This window comes from Sturnus vulgaris, chromosome 3, assembly GCF_052056855.1.
Source record: "Sturnus vulgaris isolate bStuVul1 chromosome 3, bStuVul1.hap1, whole genome shotgun sequence".
Classification (NCBI taxonomy): Eukaryota; Metazoa; Chordata; class Aves; order Passeriformes; family Sturnidae; genus Sturnus; species Sturnus vulgaris.
Genome location: NC_142245.1, coordinates 6,124,432 through 6,145,721, shown reverse-complemented (window position 1 = coordinate 6,145,721; position 21,290 = coordinate 6,124,432). Strand labels below are relative to the sequence as shown.

At 46.5% G+C, this 21,290-nt stretch overlaps 1 protein-coding gene across 3 annotated transcripts in view; it reads left to right on the top strand.

Moving 5' to 3' along the window:
* SPTBN1 (spectrin beta, non-erythrocytic 1) overlaps window positions 1–21,290 on the top strand; it is a 114,496-nt gene that overhangs the window by 60,929 nt on the left and 32,277 nt on the right. For all 3 annotated transcript variants that reach the window (XM_088160797.1, XM_088160796.1, XM_014895138.2), the window contains exons 3-15: window positions 6,493–6,644; window positions 10,962–11,135; window positions 11,721–11,812; window positions 12,172–12,252; window positions 12,945–13,060; window positions 13,902–14,014; window positions 14,616–14,803; window positions 16,072–16,189; window positions 17,469–17,627; window positions 18,231–18,533; window positions 19,305–19,458; window positions 20,078–20,948; window positions 21,087–21,221. In XM_088160797.1, coding sequence (XP_088016923.1) covers window positions 6,493–6,644; window positions 10,962–11,135; window positions 11,721–11,812; window positions 12,172–12,252; window positions 12,945–13,060; window positions 13,902–14,014; window positions 14,616–14,803; window positions 16,072–16,189; window positions 17,469–17,627; window positions 18,231–18,533; window positions 19,305–19,458; window positions 20,078–20,948; window positions 21,087–21,221 — 2,656 coding nt within the window. The remainder of the gene's footprint in view (window positions 1–6,492; window positions 6,645–10,961; window positions 11,136–11,720; window positions 11,813–12,171; window positions 12,253–12,944; window positions 13,061–13,901; window positions 14,015–14,615; window positions 14,804–16,071; window positions 16,190–17,468; window positions 17,628–18,230; window positions 18,534–19,304; window positions 19,459–20,077; window positions 20,949–21,086; window positions 21,222–21,290) is intronic.

Below are 21,290 nucleotides of genomic sequence, written 5' to 3'. Positions count from 1 at the left end.
AACAAAATCCCCTCGTTGCTCTGTCATCTTTAACATTTGCATTCAAGTTCTTGTTTAAGTCATGCTGGAGCACGTAAAGGCTCTGGTGTGATCTCACCAGTTTGGATTGGAAGTCACTCCGGAGATTACTTTGTGCCATAAAATAACCATTAACAAATGCATCCTATTTGCATGAGAATGATCAGCTGCTCCACTCCCATTCCTCCCTGGTAAACTGTCAGCAAGATTAAAGTGAAGGAGATGCCTTTTTCTAAGCACTGGAGCCACATGTATCATGTTCTCTGCATGTCATGTGTAAATTTGACTTCCTGCAGAGTTTGGTTTAGTTTTTCCCTTGTCCCTGCATGTGTGTACTATGGACTTGTGTTTTCTACATTAAGCTTGGTTTCTTCAATTTTTATCAATCCCAGTTTCCAGTCCTAACCTGTCATCTGCAGCTGGAGAAAAGCAGCACCCACTGCTCAGTTTATTGCTATAGGACACCTGAATATTAAGAGAAACTTGAATGTTAAGAGAAAATTTACTTTTCTCTACTGATAGCTAATAGTGATCTTTCCTCCTTCCTTCATTTCCTTCCCTATAGATCAATTCCAATATATTTCCTTCTAGATTCTCTGTGCCTGGCTGTGCATGCTTATGCATTGTTCTCTGGGCTTCCTGATGCCCAAGGACTCATCCAGCCTGTGTGGGACCATGTGGAAAGGTCATCATTTCAGGAGTGTTTACCCAAGCCAGATGTTTCTCTCCTCAGCTGATCCTCAGTGGATACACTGAGGTGCATTTTCCCCTCTGGGCTATATTTAGTGGTGCATCAGTTCAGTGCTTTGCATAGCTACACACCCCATAAGCCACAGTCCCACAGGGGTCTCAGCCCCGGGTGGGGTCCTGCTGGGCTGTGAGGAGCACACAGACCCAGCCTCAGCCTCCTTGCCCAGCCTGAGGCACAGCCCAGGGCTGCTGGCAGTCCCCAGCCCGGGATTTGGACAGGGAATCTAAGGAGCAGGAGCCACCAGCACTGTTTGTCAAGGTGCTGCTGGAGTGGTGACCAGAGGAGCTGTGTCAGACCCTCTGAGTGAGGGCTCTGTGTGCCTCAGGACCAGCTTGTTCCATTCAAGCCTGCCTGCAGTTCCAGAGGCCGGAGCCATGTTAGACTTATTTCATGTTCTCTATCGCTCTTAGCTTACTCCAGCAAACAGTGGAGGTTATCACAGCACATCTGTTGGTGGTGTTTACTGATAAAATCTTATTTGAGCACCACATTCTGGTCCCACTAGCTGATCTACCCTTCCCTCACGCATCTTTCTCAACTGAAAAACCTCTAAGCACAGCTGGAATTTGTGAAGCTGTGAACATTACTGGCTGTTTCACTCCACGTCCTTGCATCTGTGAGAAAGCATAGGGTGATATCCTGCACCCTGAACACCGACACCAATGGCAACGTTGCCCTGTGAAAGGAAGCTCTGTTTTCTCTATTAAATGAGGATATGATCTGGAAAATTCTGGGAAGCTGTGGATAGTGGGTATCAGCAGAAGTGGTGTGCTTAGAGCAGCACTCAGCTGATTTCTGTCAGTGGATGTGACAGTGCCTCATGTAAGGCACACACTGGATGCTACAGTGAAAAAAGTAATAATACTTCCAGCATGGAACTGTAAGATGGAAAACCTGCAGGAGATGGAGCTTTTGAAGTTAAGGGTTAAAAATCATTTGTAATTTGTCTTGCTTGAGGTATTGCAGGGATCCATGAAGAGTGCCAGTGCCAAGAGCAGCTGCCCTTGTGCTGGGCTGGGAGGCTGTTGGTGCCACTGATGGCTGGGCTGAAAGCCCAGCAGCAGTCCCAGGTTGCTCCTTTCAGCTCTCCTTTTTGTGCTCCGGTTTCACAGTTTGGGCTCCTTTGAGAGCATCCCCTTTGCTGTGTGGAGGCTTTTGTCCCTGCCCAGGGGCTGGTGAGAGCTCTCACACACCCAAAGTCATTTTACCTGTGCAGGGCTGGCAGCAGCATGGCCCAAACAGATTTACCACTCCATCTGAAAGGGATTCAAGGCCGGTTTGTTGAAATGTGATTTGACTGGTATGGAAGTGATCAGGGTGTCTGGAAGCTGTTTTTAGCAGGCAGGTGGCTGCACAGGTAACCTTTGCCATGGCTGTGGGCAGTGCTGCTGCACACAGCGGCCCTGGGGCCTGAAACACCCGCTGGCATTGGGAGCACACAGGGTCACGTTGGTCTCAGCCAGCTCCTGTAGCCCTGCCTTTCCCAGGGCAGTTATTAAAACAAATTCTCCATTATTCTGGCACAGCCCTATTGAGCTCACCCAGCGGAGCTGAGCGTGTGACAAGGGGTTGGTGTGTGTGACCCCCCTCCCACTGTCCCGCACTGGGGACTCCAAGCTGAGCTCTGGGCTTTCAGAAAGTGGACTGCGTTTTGGTCAGATTTTTTTCTCATCAAATCAGTGGAGGAAGAATGGTCTCCCCTCAAGCGAGGAAAGGGTTAGATGCCTGTTTGTGATCCTGTCCAGCTCAGTTTATGCTTTCAGTGTACCAGCTCTGGTTTATTTACTGAACTCCTAAACAAAGTCAGTCCTTGATGCATCACAATCACAGTGCTGCAGTTTGCAAGCTCCTGTCTGGTGGTAGCATTGTCATGGGGCCTTCCGCAGAAAGGAAATTTCCTTCCCAGTGTTGCTTCAAGATAAGTTGGATTCTCTATTATCGATACTGCTCTGAGAGTGCCTTCCGTTTTCCTGCTGTGCATGTTTTGCATGTTGCTCATTTCTCTTTACCCTTGGGAAACAAATGTTTTCACAAGCTGTAGGACACTTGGAGCTCCACCCATATCCTCTCGTTTTAATTAATCTTCAAAATCCATAACTATGTTTTTGAAAATATGAAGGACGTTTGTCAAAACCATCACATGAGGTTTGTAAATAGCACTCAGGGCCCGTGGCTGATGTTAAATCCCTGGAGTCACCACTCATGGATGCACCTGGCCCTCACTGTGGAGTCTTTTGCACATTAAGAGAGTCACAGTTGTGTTGTTTGCTCAACCAGATTGTCAGGGCTCTGAGCACCACATTTCTGTACGTATCTTTCTTTATCTGAAACATACAACCAAAATTCTTTGGGTTTAATTCTGTGAGCGTTTTAACCTGAAACCCCAGAGCAGAAAAATTTTTTATCAGTTAGAAAGGGTTGATAAAAGCATTGCAAAAACCTGCTGTCATTGTGAAACACCATGTAGAAATAATCAGGAGAGGTTTTAACATGACCAACCCCAGTCACACCACTTTCCAAACGGGCTTGGTTTGCTTTCCCACGTTGTGGGAGTGCAAGAGGAGCGAAGTGATGCAGGGTAAGAAGGGCTGTGCCTTCTCCCTCCAGGGGCTTCTCTGGCTGAGAGTGTCAGTGGGGAATTAGAGCTGTGCTCCGCCTGTGCCAAGTGCGGATAAAGCCTGGCCTTCCTGGGTGACTGCCCCATTAACAGCCTGAAAGAGCTCCTGTGTCTCTCCAGTCTGACATAAGTTGCTGGTTGTCCCCAAAAGTTGGCAGTGGCATGTGGGGCCTGGCCCTTGTGTGGTGCCACAGGGTTTTCCCATGGGGCTGCACCCGGGCAATCTGGGATCTCCCTGCTTTGGGCCCTGCTTGCTGTGAATCAGAGGAGAGATGGAAAGAAAGTGAAAAGCCATTAATAGCTCCAGCACTGAAGTTGCTGGAGCTCATGTGAGAAGCTGAGAAGCTTTGGTCCCAGAAGAGACCTTCTCACTATTTTTACATGGTGGGGCCAGCAGGGAGGAGGCCGTTCCACAGAGGATGGGTGGGGTTCAGGTGAGAGGAGCTCGGGCAGGAGCGAGCTGGGGCGGGGGCGGAGGTGGGAGCCCGAGAAACCAAGCGGGCCCTGCAGCCTCTCGCTGTAAACAGGAAATCGAGGCCACCCAGAGCAAGGCTGAGGAAACGGGAAAGCAGAAGGGGAGAGGCAGCCACTGGCTTTGAACTCTAGAGCAAAGAAAACACTCCTAACAGCACCACCATCAGCTGCCCCAGCACAGAGGGCCTCCAGCCAGGCTGGGCTCCCATCCTCTGCCTCCCTGACAGTTCACCGTGCTTAAGGATGCTGAGGCAATGCTCAAGACAAGAAGTCAGTCAGACTTTCTCAGGGCTTTTTCCCTGAGTCCCCACTACCTGAGAAATGCACTTTGTCCTCCTTTGGGGCCACTCAAAGTGCTGGGCTGGGAAAACTTTTTGGGAAAGCGGCCTCAGAGCCATATGGATGCTGTCCCCAGGAAGGACCTGTCTTCCCTGTCCTGGAAGGGCTGCTTGCTCTGTTGGCTTCCTTGCCTTGCTTTCAACACCAGAAGATCCCAAGCTGGTGTCAGTTAATACCATGGTTCCTAAGGTTTCACAACATGCCTTGATGTGTTACTGCATTTCCCACACCGTGTCTTCCCTCTGCTCAAAATTAGGCCCTGACTCTTCATCTCCTTTTACTAAACCCACATGGAAGTTCTTTTCCCACTCTTTACTTTCACTGTGACCCCGTATTGGGAGGATTATTGATAATCATAATTTTTTGACCAAATATTTTTTAATGGTTGCCTTTGAGATGGTATTTAATAGCTCTGTTTGTTTTACATAGTATTTTATATATCCAACTCTTCAGGGTTCTGTACATTGGCATTTCTCTTTGGAATGAATGTAAGCACAGGGATCACTGAATGTTGTGCTTCTGTGTAGAGACTACAGTGATTAAATAAACCAAGTTGCTGAGCTGTTTTGGGGTTTGTACAAGCTGCTGAAAGGACACATAATTTTTGTTGGAATTTTCTTTAAAAAGCACCAACTATTGCAAGGTTTTTCTTCTATGACTCTTTTCCAAAAAATACTTCAAGTAAAGGCATGGATTACTAGACAAGCAGATATGCAGATACAGCATTCCCAGGCACTTGCTATAAATAGCTCAATAAAATATGTATTTAAAGCTAGTAGACACTAGCTCCAGTTCCTGCTGATTTCCTGTTCTCTTCCTCTATTACAGGGATCCTCTGCTCCGTACGGAGTGAGGGCAAACACAAAAAAGCAAACTGTCAGTTCACCCAAAGCACATTGTTTTGTCACTAACCCCAGCTTTGACATTTTTCCAAGCCACACTTGTAATTTCACACCTTACAGGTAGGTAAAAGCTGTCAAAAATGAGGCAGTAGATTTGGTCATGTCCAACCACATGGGTAGGAAGGACAAGTTCAGAAATAAGTGGGAGGAACTGAAATCTTAGGGTGGGATTTGTACAGTTGTGCAAACCACCACTCAGTGCATGTCTGCTTTCCTTCCCACTCACCATTGCTGTTATCTGATTTCTCTTATGACTGTCTTTTCTTATTTTGCTTGGTCCCCACCTTTCTGTCCTCTTCTCTTCACTCTCAGCATCTTTGTCATCCCACATCACCACGATCAGATTTTCACTGCTGTCCCCAAGGTCCTGGAGATGTGACTGGTTATGAAATGCCCCCACCATGCTGCTCTGCCAGGAAGGGAGCACATCGTTCCTTTGGGAGGACAGCATCCACCAAACCCCTGGGCAGTCACATCTGGAATATTCTCTGTGTTTCAAGCAACATTCGTGGAGCTTTCAGAGCTGGAGATGCTGTAGTTTAGCATTAACCTGTCTTCATGTCCTGTTCCTGCACATGCCAACAGCTTTAGAGAGACTGATTGGGAGGCTTGGAATCTTGTCTGCCTGGGAAAGCAGAGCACTTCCATTCATCTGTCTCACTGTGGCTTTCAGAGTCCAAGTCAGAGCACCTGTGTTTTGACAAATTTGGTCTGTAGTATTTCCCAGCTCAGTGAAATGACTTTTGGCTAACAAGGAAGGGCTTCATCCAAAGCCCTTGGCAAAAGACTGTAACCACAGAGATGTATAATGTTTTCTGTCTGAGAGCTCTGGGCTTGGCAGATAGCTGGGTAGGAGTTTGTGAATTAATGTGGACTGCAGTGAGCCTGTGCTCAGTAAGAGAGCTCTCACAGCCAATGTTTTCCTCTATAAACAGTTGTGAAAGACTCTGGGAAGGAAGGTGGAAAGAATCTATTTTTCTGTCTTAATATAAATGCTCGTCTACCTCAGGCATGTGGTTATGGAAAAATTCATGTTGACATTGTGTAAATATGGTTATAAATGTTGAATCTGCAAATAAATATTGTCATGAGAAGGGAAAAAAGTCAGTGGGAAGCTTTGGTCTTTGCTCTCTATCATACTTGTCTTAATCCCAAATGACTTGTGTTATTTTGGGGGATGTGTTGTGGATTTGTGTGTGTGTTCCTGAGCAGGTGAACTCAGCAGGTGAAGAATGGTGAGTTTTCAATGAAAAGTCTCGATTTCATCAATGATTGTGCCAAAAAGACAACCCATAGCTTTGATTTAATCTTACGTGTTTGAGCATCCCATTTTCACACAGAAACATGAGCTGGGATTTATTTTGAGTAACGTTGTGTTGTTTTCCCCACAGATGAACGTGAGGCAGTTCAGAAGAAGACCTTCACAAAGTGGGTGAATTCCCACTTGGCTCGTGTGTCCTGCCGGATTACAGACCTGTACACTGACCTTCGAGATGGGAGGATGCTCATCAAACTCCTGGAAGTGCTTTCAGGAGAGAGACTTGTAAGTGCTTATCAGTATCCATTGTGGGCAGTTGGGTTGGGTTTGGGTGGGGTTTTATGAATCCTTAGTTCGACTGCAGTATAGGAAATCTGAGTGCTGAGGGTTCAGCACTGAAGATGTCTTCTTATATATTAAAGAAAAAAAAAAAGAGCTCTATTGCTTCAGCTGGATCCAGACACCATTAAAATGCCTTTCTACTGGCTTCAGTGGGAATCAAAGGAAGTCTTCTTCAAAGGTTCCTTGCTGGTAACATGCTGAGTTCTTCCAGCATGTTCCCTGCTCCCAAATCTGGCAGGCACAGAGTACAAAATGTTCCTGAGCCTCTTAGATCCCTCGGTGGAGGTGAGTTAGATATTCTGGGGGACATTCCTGACCCCTGTGGGCAGTGGCCCATTTCTCTGCTAACAAACACTGCATTGATGCAGGTGTGCAGGCCTGGCACATCCCTGCTCCCTTCCCAGAGCATGCCAGGGTTGTGCAGGACAGCAATTGGAGAGGGCCATGCCACTCTGGGAGCAGCTGGAGGTGTGGTGTTCATTACACCCCACTGCTGAGGAATGTCCCTGAGTGTACTTGGTTTTACTTGGACAGATAAGGCTTGGCTTGCTTTGGTTACAGGAATATCTAAAATCAGTTTAAATAAATGTGTCAAATTGTTTCTTTGGGCGTGCTGAGGCACCCCCTTGGTACCAGCACAAGGAATGGTGAGTAAGAAAGTCCTTGTAGTGGAAAATGCTGCTGCACAAGAGGAAAACTGGGTGCCAGGAAATGGCCAGGTATCAGCTTCTCCCTCAGTTCCTTAAATGATGGCGATGCTCTTAACTGCCTAATTTAGAGCAATCTTTTCAAAGAAATACCAGTCTTTAGCTAAGACCCAAGGCTGCAGGGGACTGGGTAATCACTTGTCATCAAGCTCTCCTATTAATGGAGCTCAGTGGCTTAAGACTCTGGTTAATGAGTGGAACATATGGCCCAGTGTAGTGTGTGTGTGTAGGGAGGCAGGAGAGGAGCTGTCAGAGAGCATCTGGGAGGGCAAGGGGGTTGTGAGTGCACAGAAGTTCCTGTGTGGATGGGGTAGCAAATCCTGGTGTTCATCAGCTGCAGGGATAACAAATCCTGGTGTCCACCAGCTGCAGTTTCCTCAGAGCCCCTCTGTGTCTCTGCCAGACTGCTCACCCCAGCAACGTGTTGGGTTTGATGTGCTCACTGCACAGGTAGCAGGTGTTTCTCACACAGGGATAGTTAAGACCAACATGCCCCTTTATTTGAGGGTTGAGACACCAACTGTGTCACCTCTGGTTAAACCTGCTGTCTGCCTGCCAACATTTTACTTTCAGCAGCAAATAGGAAGCTCAGAGCAGTCCCATGACTTCAGCTGCACCGTTCATTTCCATATTTCAATCCAGATTTTGGAAAATGCCAACAGGTAGCTGTGGGGTGGGGAGAGGACAGGAGCCTCCTGGAGCTGCACTTGCATCATTGTTTGTGTCTGGCATTGGCAGCTGCCTGCACCACCACACATTCTTTTTGTAGCTTCCTTATCTGAGACTGGAGGACAGCAGGCTCTGTTTGAACAGTGCATTCCACCACACCTTCCTCTGCAAACAAGAGTAAACGCAATGCACTAAACCTTGAGACAATTACACACACCGAAAGTATTCCAGGAGGATCTTACACACACTAAAAATATTCCAGGAGGATTGCCATGCAGCATCCACTTGCTGATGTTCTTCAGTTTTTGGAATTTATTTCAGTCAATATTAGATAGGTTGTGATATCTCTATGGCACCCCAGGGAAATTGGAAGGCAGATCTTATGCAGAAGGCTTAAAATCAATACCAGATTATCAAATGGTAAGAAAGCAGAAACTAGCATAGATGAGTATCCCATAAACATGGTGTATTTACTGGTGCAGTGGAACAAACAGAAGTTGTTTCCTCTCTTTTGAAACTGGAATTCAGATTCTGGAGCTGGAGCCTGTGGAGCAGAGTCCAGGATTTTGGGATGCCAATCAGGGACGCAGAGCTGCTCTTTGCCCTCTCACTTTGATTGCACAAACTCTGCATTTTCCAAAACTTATTGCGATTTTTGTTGATGAAAACCCACAGTCCTTGGAAGTGTGTTGGAGAAACTCAGAATAATAACAGCAATACCTGCATCTTCCTGACCTTGCTCAGTTTGATTCCTAATCCTAGAGTTTAGTCCAGACCTTACAGCATAATGTCCTCTGCATGGCAGTGTTTGGAAGGAAACTGATAGCATGCAATGCTCTCACTGAGCACAGTGGGAAAGAATCCAGCCAGCATGAAAGGACAGTTGTCATTTGGTTTGCACACACTGTTAACCGGCTTCTCCCAAACAGAAAAATAAAGCTGGGAATTGTTTTCAGCCTAAGATTAAGCGTTTAGTTCAGTTTCTTCCATAACCAAATTAAGAATTAGTAAATTCCTTACAATCCTGGATGCTTAAAGGTCAAACCACTTAGGCACGTTTTCTGTAGTGAATTCTGTCACATTTTTACTTGGAAGAGAGGAAGGGTTTTGATGTAGAACCAGTTTTCCTGCAATGTGCGTGTGAAGACTCTGGGTTTGGTACTTGCTTTCCCTCCACTCAGTGTCTGGATCTGTGTGAGCCCAATAAATGTGCAAGGTATGTCTCACTATGCCTCATCCTGAGGCTATGCAGGGGAGTGTGGCAAGCACAGCCACACCTTGCACAAACCAGACTCAGGCGCCTCTTCCTCTACATAAAACGTCTCTGCTGAATGGTTCTGACTCTGTAACCATGGCACTGGAGCTTCTGAGAGCACAAAAAGAGCTTTTTGAATCCTTTTCTGCTCGGTAGCTTGAGGCAATAGAGGCAGTGCAGGTACTGCTTCGGGCAGAGGAGACAGGTTGGGCTCTGCCACTGCTCTGACAATTAGCCACAGTCACAGTCGTTCCTGAGCCTTGGGAACATCCTTGTGCAGGTGAGCAGGCCTGGGAAGCTGCTCCAGGGCTCCAGGTGTGGCCATGGGCCGTGGGCCGGAGCTGAGGGTGCAGCCAAGCCTCCACCTTCCCTCCTGCCCTGGAACTGCCTCCTACCTAGGTTGTGTTTTGCAATGTTCAGTCAAGCCTTAGGTCCAGCTTTTCTCCTCATGATTGATGGTGCCAGCTAAAGGCTGGATCTCAGATTGTCCCTGCTGGGTGAGGAGTCTCTGGCAGGCTTCAGCATCCATGCAGCTCCCTCCTGCTCCTGCTCCAGCTATGGCTCTTTGCAGTGGCAGCGTTTGGGATGGATGAGGTGTGCACAGGCTGTACATGCAATCTGGGCCTCTCTGGAGGGCTTTTTATAGCCCAGAGCAGTGGGAGTCTCCTGGAAATTCTCCCATTTGCTGGGAGCTGTGGGTTGAGCCTGCATCATTCCCCAGCCTCAGCAGAAGAACAGACCCAGGCTGACTGAGGCTGAAGCTGGTGGCCTCAGGGTTTGTGTGTCCCAAAGGGCATCTTCCTGCACAGGCTCCCTGTCCACCATCCCCTGTAGCACAGGCTGTGTTTCCAGGGACTGTACCATGGCTCTGGCTGAAACTCTTCCCCTTGAATGCAGGCTGGGGCAAGGATATTGCCTGAGCTATTTCCATGGCCAGTTAATTACATTCACTGCAGAAAACAAGGAAATGATGGCAATTAGTCCTTTGGCTGAGTACCTTTGGTGACATTCCAGTGAACACTGAACAGGCTATGCAGCTGTAATCCTTATCTGCACAACAAAGTTCCTCTAATTTTATTCAGTTTTACAGCAGAATTCTGCATGCTGATAACACAGTCATTGCGTTTTTGCAGTTGCACTGGTCCTGCATAAAATTGTGCTATGTTGGTGTAGCTGATTTTTTAATTAGTTTTTTCCTATGAAGAAAAATTTGTAATCAATCTCTGTTATTTTCTTACTTTTTATCCAATTTACTGACTAAAGAAAAGCAATGCAACTTCCTTCTGGAGGAGATTGATTGACTAGCTCACAGTTCAAATCTGAGCTTGTGAGTGAATATCCTAGAGAGGAAACGTGAGGGAAGTAAGCAGGAAAAATCCTTTGAAAAGCAAATTAAGTTGGAGCCATGTGTCCAGCTCAAATCCAGGATATTGTTTTTTTCACCATGGGTTTGGCACCTGCTTCCATTATCCTGGTGAAAATGGGCTGGAAAATACAAGGAGTGGTTTTTGTCCCTGGAATGTGAGCAACAAATGCAGTGATGCACTGGGCTGAAGAGTTTGCAAACTCTGACTTTTCCTCCTCCCATCTACAGTAATAAATATTTTTATTCTTGCTTTTACCTTGTAGCCTAAACCAACTAAAGGAAGGATGCGCATCCATTGCCTGGAGAATGTGGATAAAGCCCTCCAGTTCCTGAAAGAGCAACGAGTGCACCTGGAAAACATGGGATCTCATGATATTGTGGATGGGAATCACAGGCTGACACTTGGCCTCATTTGGACTATTATCCTGAGATTCCAGGTAGAGTTGTGTGCACACACACACGCATGGATGAGCTTTCCACACCTGTTTGTCACAACCTTCACTGTGCATTTTAGGAGCAGAGTGCTCCCAGGTGCTCCCAGCTCATGGGAGGGAGAGGTGCTTAGGAACCTGTCAGGATAAATCAGTCTCTGTGGTGGGAGTTTCCTGTGGGGAAATTCATATGGCTTTATTTCTAAATCACTAAGAAATATGAAGCTCCAGTCTCTATACTAGATCCATGAGGAAATGCTGCCCTGAGCTGCTCTCCATCAGCTGGTTATCCATAACCTGGCTGGCTGGCACTGACAGGGATTAAGGGTGCCCACAGGAATTATTTTTAGTGTCCCAGCTAAGGCTTGAGGTTTCTTGTTTTCCATCAAGGTACATATTGGTCCTTGCCCTCAGTTAAAAAAGTCTGGGAAGTCCTTTTGCAGAAAGAATAATGCATCCATATAATAAATATATAACTCATAATAAATAGCACAGTAATAAACATTTAATGGCATTAAAGGTAGCGTTCCTTTCACCTTTTCCAAATGTGTTGTCTCAGAGAAATATTGAAATCTTCTATGTTGCTTTTAGATCCAAGATATCAGCGTTGAAACTGAAGACAACAAAGAGAAGAAATCTGCTAAAGATGCTTTGCTTTTGTGGTGCCAGATGAAAACAGCTGGGTGAGTGTGGATTAAGTGATCATCTCTGAAGTTCTTACAGCATTTTGAGTTTTTGTTGAAATAATTTTAAATGGGCAATCTTACCTGTTCTTAAATGGATTTAGAGAGAGGGAATTCAAGACAAGTGAGTTGATGTTTACAAGTCAGAAAAGTTCTAAATTTATGATGTTAATGCTGAGTAATAAAACACACCAATCTGATAATCCATCAATATTTATAGTAACATGCTGATTCTTTTTCACGCTGTTCTGAAGAAATAATGATTTGATGTCTCCCTGCTCTGGCCTTTAGTGCCAGAGTGTGCAGAGCTGCACTGGGGGTGCTGTATTGATTGCACTCTCCTTGTGTTTGTTCTGCAGGTACCCCAACGTCAATATCCACAACTTTACAACAAGCTGGAGGGATGGGATGGCGTTCAATGCACTGATCCATAAGCACAGGTATGTGTGGCTCGGTGGTTACCCTGGTTTTGCAGCTACCTTGCAGCTTGGTTTTAAAAATCTGTGAAGAGCAGGAAGTTGAGGAGTTGCTGAGAGTTTTACAGCAACTTGCCTTGTTTTGAGCTTTACAGCTCTTGTAGTCACTGTGAGCTCGGCTGGGCAGCAGCTTCTCACACCAGAAGTCAAAACAGGCTGTGTTTGGTTTCAAGACCAGAAATTACACCTGTGATTATTTGGGTTTGGTTTGGTTCTTGTACCTCAGTGAGTAACCCATGCCCAGGTCTGGAATTCGGGAGCAGGAGTGGGGAAGCACACCCAGAGCAGCCTGGAGGGAAAGGAAATCCCTGCCCAAGGATGGCCAGATGTGGTGCCAGGCTGCCAGGGCTGGGGATGCTGCTCATGGCAAGCTCAGGCAGAGTTCTCCGGATGGATTGCACTCGTCCATGGGCATGAGGAGAGACTCATGACCACAGCTTTGTTCTTCCCTGCTGTTAAGCTCTCCTCTGTTCTCTCCCATGGCCAGGTCCTGCTGTGCCATGTGCTGGGCATTGCTTCATTCCTTTAACACTGCTGGGAAATGCGCAGGGCACGTGAAACCTTGGCCAGGTTTTCTAAGGGTTGGAGATTTTAGTTCATTCGGGGGTGGCTGCACTGTGCTTTGGGAAATCTAAAGAATTTTCCATCCTGTCTAGGCCTGATCTGATTGATTTTGACAAGCTGAAGAAATCAAATGCACACTACAATCTGCAGAATGCTTTTAACCTTGCAGAGCAGCACCTTGGTCTTACCAAGCTCCTGGACCCCGAGGGTAAGAATTCCAGCAGTTTCAGCACTTAAGGGCTCTTTCCTCCCACCCCTCCATGTCAGAGCACATCTCTGTGGCAGCTCTGTGTGTCCAAGAGCAGCTGGATGCTGCTGACTCACCTGGTGATACAGGCAGTGAGGGAGGGAGAGAATGTGACATGTCTCCAGCAGCAAACTGAGCAGCAGTAGCAGAAGAGCCCTTAATCCTGTGTTTATTTACTGCCTTCTGACAGGTTTGTTGTCCTGGCCATGTGTCCATAAAGTCATTTGAGTCAGAGCTTCCTTCTGAGAAGGAAGAGAAGCAGAGGAGCAGAGAAGTTTCAGTCCATGCTTCTATGGGAGTGTGTGTGCTCCCAGTGCTGGGGCAAGAGCCTTTTGTGTCACAGGGCAGGAGTGATGTGTTTGGGCAAGTTTCTTCTTGCTTGTTTTCCAGTGCCTCAGAATTGCTGCAGGAGAGGAAATATTTTGTTTCCACCTGTATCTCTCAGATTCACCTGGACAGACATAGGTTTGAATTCCTCTCTCCAAATGCTGACACAGCACTGAAGTTGTCAATTAACAGTAGTCCTGTCACCCGAGGAATTATTTGGCTGTGCACAAGCTGTGACAAAGTCTGGAACTTGACTGTAAAGCATAAAGACCCCAAGCTTTAGCCCCAGTCCACACGACTGCCAGAACCAGTGCAAAGCTGCTCAATTTACTTTTTATTAAGACACCAACCTTAGGGGCTGAACTGCCACTGAACCCATCTCTGACTCCCCAATGCATCCTTGGTGCACTGTGAGCTCTGTAGGTGTAACCCCTGCAGCCTCAGCATGCTGAGATAACTCTTGTTTGGTTTGCAGATATCAGTGTTGATCACCCTGATGAAAAGTCAATCATCACCTATGTGGTGACATATTACCACTACTTCTCCAAGATGAAAGCTTTGGCCGTCGAAGGAAAACGTATTGGAAAGGTCTGCAAGTTTAAAGTATATATTGTTACAAAGCAGATGAAACATTTCTGATTTTCTTTCTCCTCTTGGGTGTTGATTTTTTGAGTCCACTCTCTGGTAAATTTAATTTTTTTGCTTTTGAGCGTGTTTTGAATGTTAAATTTTCCTAAGTGATACTGAGGAGTAGTTAATTTCCAGCTGCCTCACATTAGAAAACACTTGGCTGGTGTTTTATTTTTGCTTGTTAATTTTGCATCATTGCTACTTTTCCTTTCTCATTAACTGCTCCTCACCCTCTGGGCCCTCTGTCTCCTCTGGAAAAATTCCTCATTTAAAATGTGCAGTCATTCTCTGTCCTTTGGCGACATTGCCCCGTCCTTACAGCTGGCAGGCTGAGTATGAATCCTTAGTATGTGAGCCTCAGCTCTGCCCCCCTGTTGCTGTGGGATCTTGGGAATTTAATGCTGAAAAATGCTAAGCTCTCACTCCTCAGGGATCCCAGCAGTGAGTACTCTGATTCACAACTCAAGTCTCCCAGCAGTTTCTTTTATGTGGCTTGCTGAATTTAAATGACTGAGGAGCACTGCCCTTGTGACTCATGTGTGTTGTGCTGCTGTTGCAGGTGCTTGACAATGCCATTGAAACAGAGAAAATGATAGAAAAATACGAGTCCCTGGCTTCTGACCTGCTGGAGTGGATTGAGCAAACCATTATCATCCTCAACAATCGCAAATTTGCCAACTCCCTGGTTGGGGTGCAGCAGCAGCTGCAGGCGTTCAACACTTACCGCACAGTGGAGAAACCACCCAAGTGAGTTTAATCTCAGCTTAACACAACGCTCAGTGGTCTTGTTGGCTTAGTCACTCATTGATTTTTTTAAAAAACAAATACATCCAAGTAACTTTAATTGTGGCTTAAGAATTTATTTTCCTGAGCAAGCCCAGCTCTCATATTCCTGATCGGTACTTGTTGATGTCACTTGGGGCCCTTTTGCTTTGTGCTGTTCAGCGTGCAGATAAAAGCAACAGCAGTGAGGAAAGTGTGTCTCCCACAGGATCTGGGAGTCCTGGAAGCTGTCCCTGCCCTGGGATGCCTGTCTTATCATATGAGTGGTAATAGCATACCGTGGTAGTACAGTAATGTCACCACTCGTGCTTTTAATAGCAGTGGATAATACCAAAATGCTGCTATTAAAAGATCCCTACAGCTTATCCAACATGAAGAGGAAACGTGTCTGGCTTTGTCAAACAGCTCTGCTTACTCAAACTGATACAAGCAAAACTGGGCAGCTTATTACTGGAAAGCCTCCTTTAGCATCGTGGTATCAAATCTGTTTATTATTTTTTGTCTAATCCGAGTTCTAATGGATAATAATCACAACCTGACACATTACACAGGATCCAGACTTCTAAAATTGCAGACTATTCCCTAATGCCCTTGGAGTTTGTTTATTTCCCAGGCGTACAACACAGGGAAAACAGTAGGAAGAGTTTATTGACTGCAGAGGGCTTTAAATAAAACTTCCATTTCTTGTGCTGATGATGTAAACTAGGACAGTGCACGTACTAGAATAAAAAAAGCCTTTTCCTGTCCCCTGAGGGGTTTAAATCCAAACACTCAGACAGCTGACTTCTGTGAAGTTGCTTTTGCTGTCTGCCCCAACTGGCTCCAGAGGAAGCGTGGGCTATTTCCATTGCTCCCAGCTTCACACAAGATGGAGGTGTTTATGTGGATGCACCATTCACCATGTCAACATTTTAAACAAGTGCTTTATTATAGTTTATTGTAGTCGACTATAAGCAATGTTTTATAGAAGTGCTTCCCTGTGAGGGTGGGGAGACCCTGGCACAAGTTGCCCAAAGAAGCTGTGGCTGCTCCACCACTGGAAATGTTCCAGACCAAGTGGACCAGGGCTGGGAGCAACTGGAAGTGACCCTGCCTTGGCAGGGGTTGGAACTGGATGGGCTTTAAGGTCCTTTCCAACCCAAACCATTGTGTCAATCCATAATTCTGTGATTATACCTTAGCAGAAATGAAAATTCGATTGTAACTCAATTCTCTTCCAAAATTTTGTTTAGATTTACAGAAAAAGGAAACCTGGAAGTGCTGCTTTTTACCATCCAAAGCAAAATGAGAGCCAACAATCAGAAAGTGTACATGCCAAGGGAGGGCAAACTCATCTCTGACATTAACAAGGTAAACTGAGCAGCTCCTCTCCTGTGACTCAGGATATTGCTGTTTTCTCTCAGACATTTGGCAGAAAAACATTTGTGATGTCCAGCCTTGATGTAAGGGGGGCTGTAAGGGATGGCTGAGGTGGGGTGACCTTTTCCTATAGCTCAGATTTACTACACTGAGCCGGGCCCTGGGTGTCCTCAGCATCTGTAGGAGCTTCTGCTCCTGGGGCTGCCAGCTCTGCCTTGCTCCTTGTGGTGTTGGCTGCTGCACAGAAGTGACAGAAGGCAGCAGCAGTAGGTGCTGTGCCCTCCCCTTCACCTCCCAGTGCCCTGCCTGGGCATCGTGCATCTCTCTGGGGTCCTGCAGCCTGTTCTGTGCTGCTGCAGCTGGCAGGGCAGGGCTGGGCACAGCAGAGCTGCCAGGCTCTCTCGAGGATAACAAACAGCTCCAGCCTGGCAGCTTCCTCCTTTGTGTTTGATCGTGCTTGGCATTCCCAGAGCAGCTGTTGTGGGTGTCTGTGGCCTCATCCCAGGGAGTAGCAAACTGCTCAGCTCTCCTGGTTGCAGGAGGAATGGCCAAAATAGTCATGTTTCAGGCAGTTTCACATCTGCTCGGATTTAGATTTAGATTGTGTTAAATTGAGGGTATTTTTGTTGTCTGTAAGAAGATCTGGAAGGTGATTAGCTGACTTCCAACATGCTTCTTAGACTTCTGACTTTTGTAATATTATCGCCATGCATATGTATAACTTCTGGCTTGGGGGGAAAAAGGACTTGTAAGCACCAGATGTAACCGAATTCTGCAGTTGTTTTCTTTTCCAAAGTGTAATAAAAAACAACAATTGTATGTTGATTTTGGAGTTGAGAGGCCGTGAATCTCTAATTCCCATTTCTTAAAGGAGGAAGATAGAATCTGCTTGTTCGGCAGTAGCACTCAGGAGATTTTATTTTTTTAAACAAACACTTTCTTACGCATTCAGTCCAGGTGGTTTCCTTAGGCTTTGTTGGGAAGGGGGGTAAGAAAGGATGAGAGAAAATGCATCTGAGATAAACAACTTGTTCAGAAAATGACTGACTAAATTGAGAACAGATTTTAAGTCATATGTTTATATTAGCAAACGAGGTGTAGGGCCAGCCAGTACAAGCTAGATTTATGGGCTTATAAATAATTGAACCACTTTGGTGAAAGTTGCCTGTAGTGACTTCAGCCCTGATTTCATGCAAAGGAGATGGGATTTATCATAATCTTGTAAGAATGTGTTGTTTAGAAGCTGTGTGTTTTCCCTCCACATCTTCAGGCCTGGGAAAGACTGGAAAAAGCTGAACATGAAAGAGAACTGGCACTGCGAAATGAGCTCATCAGACAAGAGAAACTGGAACAACTTGCACGGAGATTCGATCGCAAGGCAGCTATGAGAGAAACTTGGCTGAGTGAAAATCAACGTCTCGTTTCTCAGGTGCTACTCTCAGAAATTGTCTGGGTGGCTAAAATGGTTCCCATGAGTAATTACAGGATGCAGTTCTTGCAAGGAGAACATTTTCTTCCCTCTGCCTCATGTTTTACTGCATCTATGTATGTGTATATTTATTTAATGTATTTAGTTCCTCTATATGTGTATGTACTGTACATCCTCTCTTTTAATATGTTTGGGATTCCCTTCCTTGAACTTACCAGCCTGTGGTCAGGAGATGTGATGAGAAAATAACTACGCACAGTCAAGATTTTCTTTATCTGAATATTTTGGTGAGTTCAGTGAAATTAGCCCAGGAGTTAATTTTATTGTTTTATATTAGAGATGATAATATTATATTAGCCCCAGCCTAATCCTGACGGCCACGTGATTCTTCACCAAAGGCAGTGAATAATATCTCTGATTTATCAGTGGTTCTTTATTATCAGAGGCATCTCTTATTTTATGAAAGAAGACTCTTGGGAGCATTTTGAGGTCCCGGATTTGCTAACAAGTGTTTTTTGCCAAGTCAGACCCGACAGCAGAGGTTGAGCAGTGAGACTTTAGTCCTCAGCAGCCATTCCTGAAGGAATGCCTCTGTCTTTGCAGGACAATTTTGGCTTTGACCTCCCAGCAGTGGAGGCTGCCACAAAGAAGCACGAGGCCATCGAGACGGACATCGCGGCGTACGAGGAGCGGGTCCAGGCCGTGGTGGCAGTGGCCAAGGAGCTGGAGACTGAAAACTACCACGACATCAAACGCATCACTGCGAGGAAGGACAACGTTATCCGCCTCTGGGAGTATCTCCTGGAGCTGCTCCGGGCACGCAGACAGCGCCTGGAGATGAACCTTGGGCTGCAGAAGATTTTCCAGGAAATGCTCTACATTATGGACTGGATGGACGAGATGAAGGTGGGTGGAAGTCCTTTGAGAATGCAGATCAAATATTCCTCAGAGGTGTACGTGTCCTTTTCTGCCAAGTTTTAAGATGCGTTTTGCCCCTCTGGTTTAGTAGATAGACCCAGAAGTGAACAAACTCCTTGTGATTTATTAACAATAAAGATTTAAAACAAGTAAGGAAAAAGAACAAGTTCACTCCTATAAAAAGCTACTTTCCAGCTTCCTGTCTGTCTCATAGAGCCCAGAAGTTTTGGTCACAGTGCTTAGGTGAAGATGACAGATTTGGTGAAAGGGAATTAAATAATCTCTCTCCATCATGATTTGCATGGGGAGCAAGTCACCTCTTCACCTCTCTGCTTTAAAAAACTTGAATTTCTTCCTGTCTGTTCTCCTGGGATCTGGGGAGGGAAAGGACCACGATTTGTCCATCAGCCAGCAGAACTTGGATGCTGTTGGGAGGACAGAAAGCTGTGTGTGGCTCAGCAGGAGCTCACAGCGCCTGGGCTGGGTCTGCTCCTTGGCCCTGCTGAGCTAACTCAGCCTCTCAGCATCCTAGACTGAAAATTCATTAAAGACCAGTCAAGTTCTTCATGGTTGCCAGGGATTTCAAAAATACTGGCTCAAATTTGTATCAGCCATGTCCCTACATTTGTAATTTCTCTCCTTATGGGTCTGGAGTTCCTCTGACCTAATGTACCAACAGATGACAGTGCCTGGAGTCCCAAAGAAGCAAACAACTTATGGCCTTCAGCCTGTTTGACTTGTCTTTCTCTTTTTGTTCAGGTGCTTTTGCTGTCTCAAGACTATGGCAAACATTTGTTGGGAGTTGAAGACCTGCTGCAGAAACACGCTCTGGTGGAAGCTGACATTGCTATTCAGGCTGAGAGAGTGAGAGGGGTCAATGCCTCTGCTCAGAAGTTTGCCACTGATGGAGAAGGTAACCAGCACCCAACACACCCCTTTTATCTTAATTACCTATTAGGTTATCTGTGAGCCTCATTAGTTCTGCAAAATAGGTCAGCTGAATTCCCCGCCAGAATGAGAGAATCCAGCTCCTTTTATTCCTTCTGTACTCAGCATGTCAATGATTCATTTGTCCAGGAACCTGCTCCTCACCAGCAGTTGCCTGGCTTTGTAGAGGTCACCACAGTTCCCCATATTGTGTTCCTAATGCAGACATTTACACAGATTGTTGGTATCCCAATTTATCCGAAAAGGAAGCAATTCCCTAGAACCCAGTGTTGTTAACTAGAGTAAATGATGTCCATTTTGTGCAGCTGTGTATAAATCTGACTTCAGTGAATTTTGTCTCACTAGAAGCAGTCATGAATATCTTTCCTTTTGGGTTTTTTTTTGTCTTTTGGAAATAATAGCACTTTCTGATCTCTGTTATCGTGCGGTGGAGCTTGAACACTTCCCACTCGCTTTCCTTAGACTAACTATGGATTCTGTCATGTAAAGCTGAACACACAGGAGCTCAGAGCTCTGCATGTGGCCCAGCTGTGGGATGGGAGTGAGCGAGTCCAGGTGGTAACCCAGGTTCTCTGTCCGAGCAGGTTACAAGCCCTGTGACCCGCAGGTGATCAGGGACCGCGTGGCTCACATGGAGTTCTGCTACCAAGAGCTCTGCCAGCTCGCGGCCGAGCGCCGCGCGCGCCTCGAGGAGTCCCGACGCCTCTGGAAATTCTTCTGGGAAATGGCTGAGGAGGAAGGCTGGATCAGGGAGAAGGAGCAGATCCTGTCATCTGATGACTACGGGAAGGACCTAACCAGCGTGGTCCGACTCTTGAGTAAGCACAAGGCGTTTGAGGACGAGATGAGCGGCCGCAGCGGCCACTTTCAGCAGGCGATAAAAGAAGGTGAAGACATGATCGCGGAAGAGCACTTTGGGTCTGAGAAGATCAGAGAAAGAATTAAGGATATCCGGGAGCAGTGGGCTAACCTGGAGCAGTTATCTGCCATTAGGAAGAAGCGGCTGGAGGAAGCCTCTCTCCTTCACCAGTTCCAGGCTGACGCTGACGATATTGACGCGTGGATGTTGGACATCCTCAAGATTGTCTCCAGCAATGATGTTGGCCATGACGAATATTCCACTCAGTCCTTGGTGAAGAAACACAAAGACGTGGCTGAAGAGATTGCGAGCTACCGGCCGACCATCGACTCTCTTCACGAGCAGGCCAAGGCCCTGCCACAGGAGCACGCGGAGTCTCCAGATGTGCAGGGCAGGTTGTCTGGAATCGAGGAGAGGTACAAAGAGGTGGCTGAGCTGACCCGGCTGCGGAAACAGGCCCTGCAGGATACCCTCGCTCTCTATAAGATGTTCAGCGAGGCAGATGCTTGTGAGCTTTGGATCGACGAAAAGGAGAAGTGGCTGAATAATATGCAGATTCCAGAGAAGCTGGAGGACCTGGAAGTGATCCAGCACAGGTGAGAGTGCCTTTACCAGGAAGTTTGGGGAATACTGGGTGGGAGGGTTTTACCCCAGCTACCTTTCTCAGCTTGCCTGTGGCTCAGATTCTCTAATGCCTGGGGGATCTTGTGTTTGTTTGTTTTCCCCCACTCCAGGTTTGAAAGCTTGGAGCCAGAAATGAACAACCAGGCATCCCGTGTGGCCGTGGTGAACCAGATTGCCAGGCAGCTGATGCACAGTGGCCACCCCGGGGAGAAGATCAAAGCACAGCAAGATAAACTCAACACAAGGTAAGCGCAAGCCTCGTGCTCAGGAACATCACACCAGCTGGAACAAGTATGGTGGGGTCATTTGTTTTT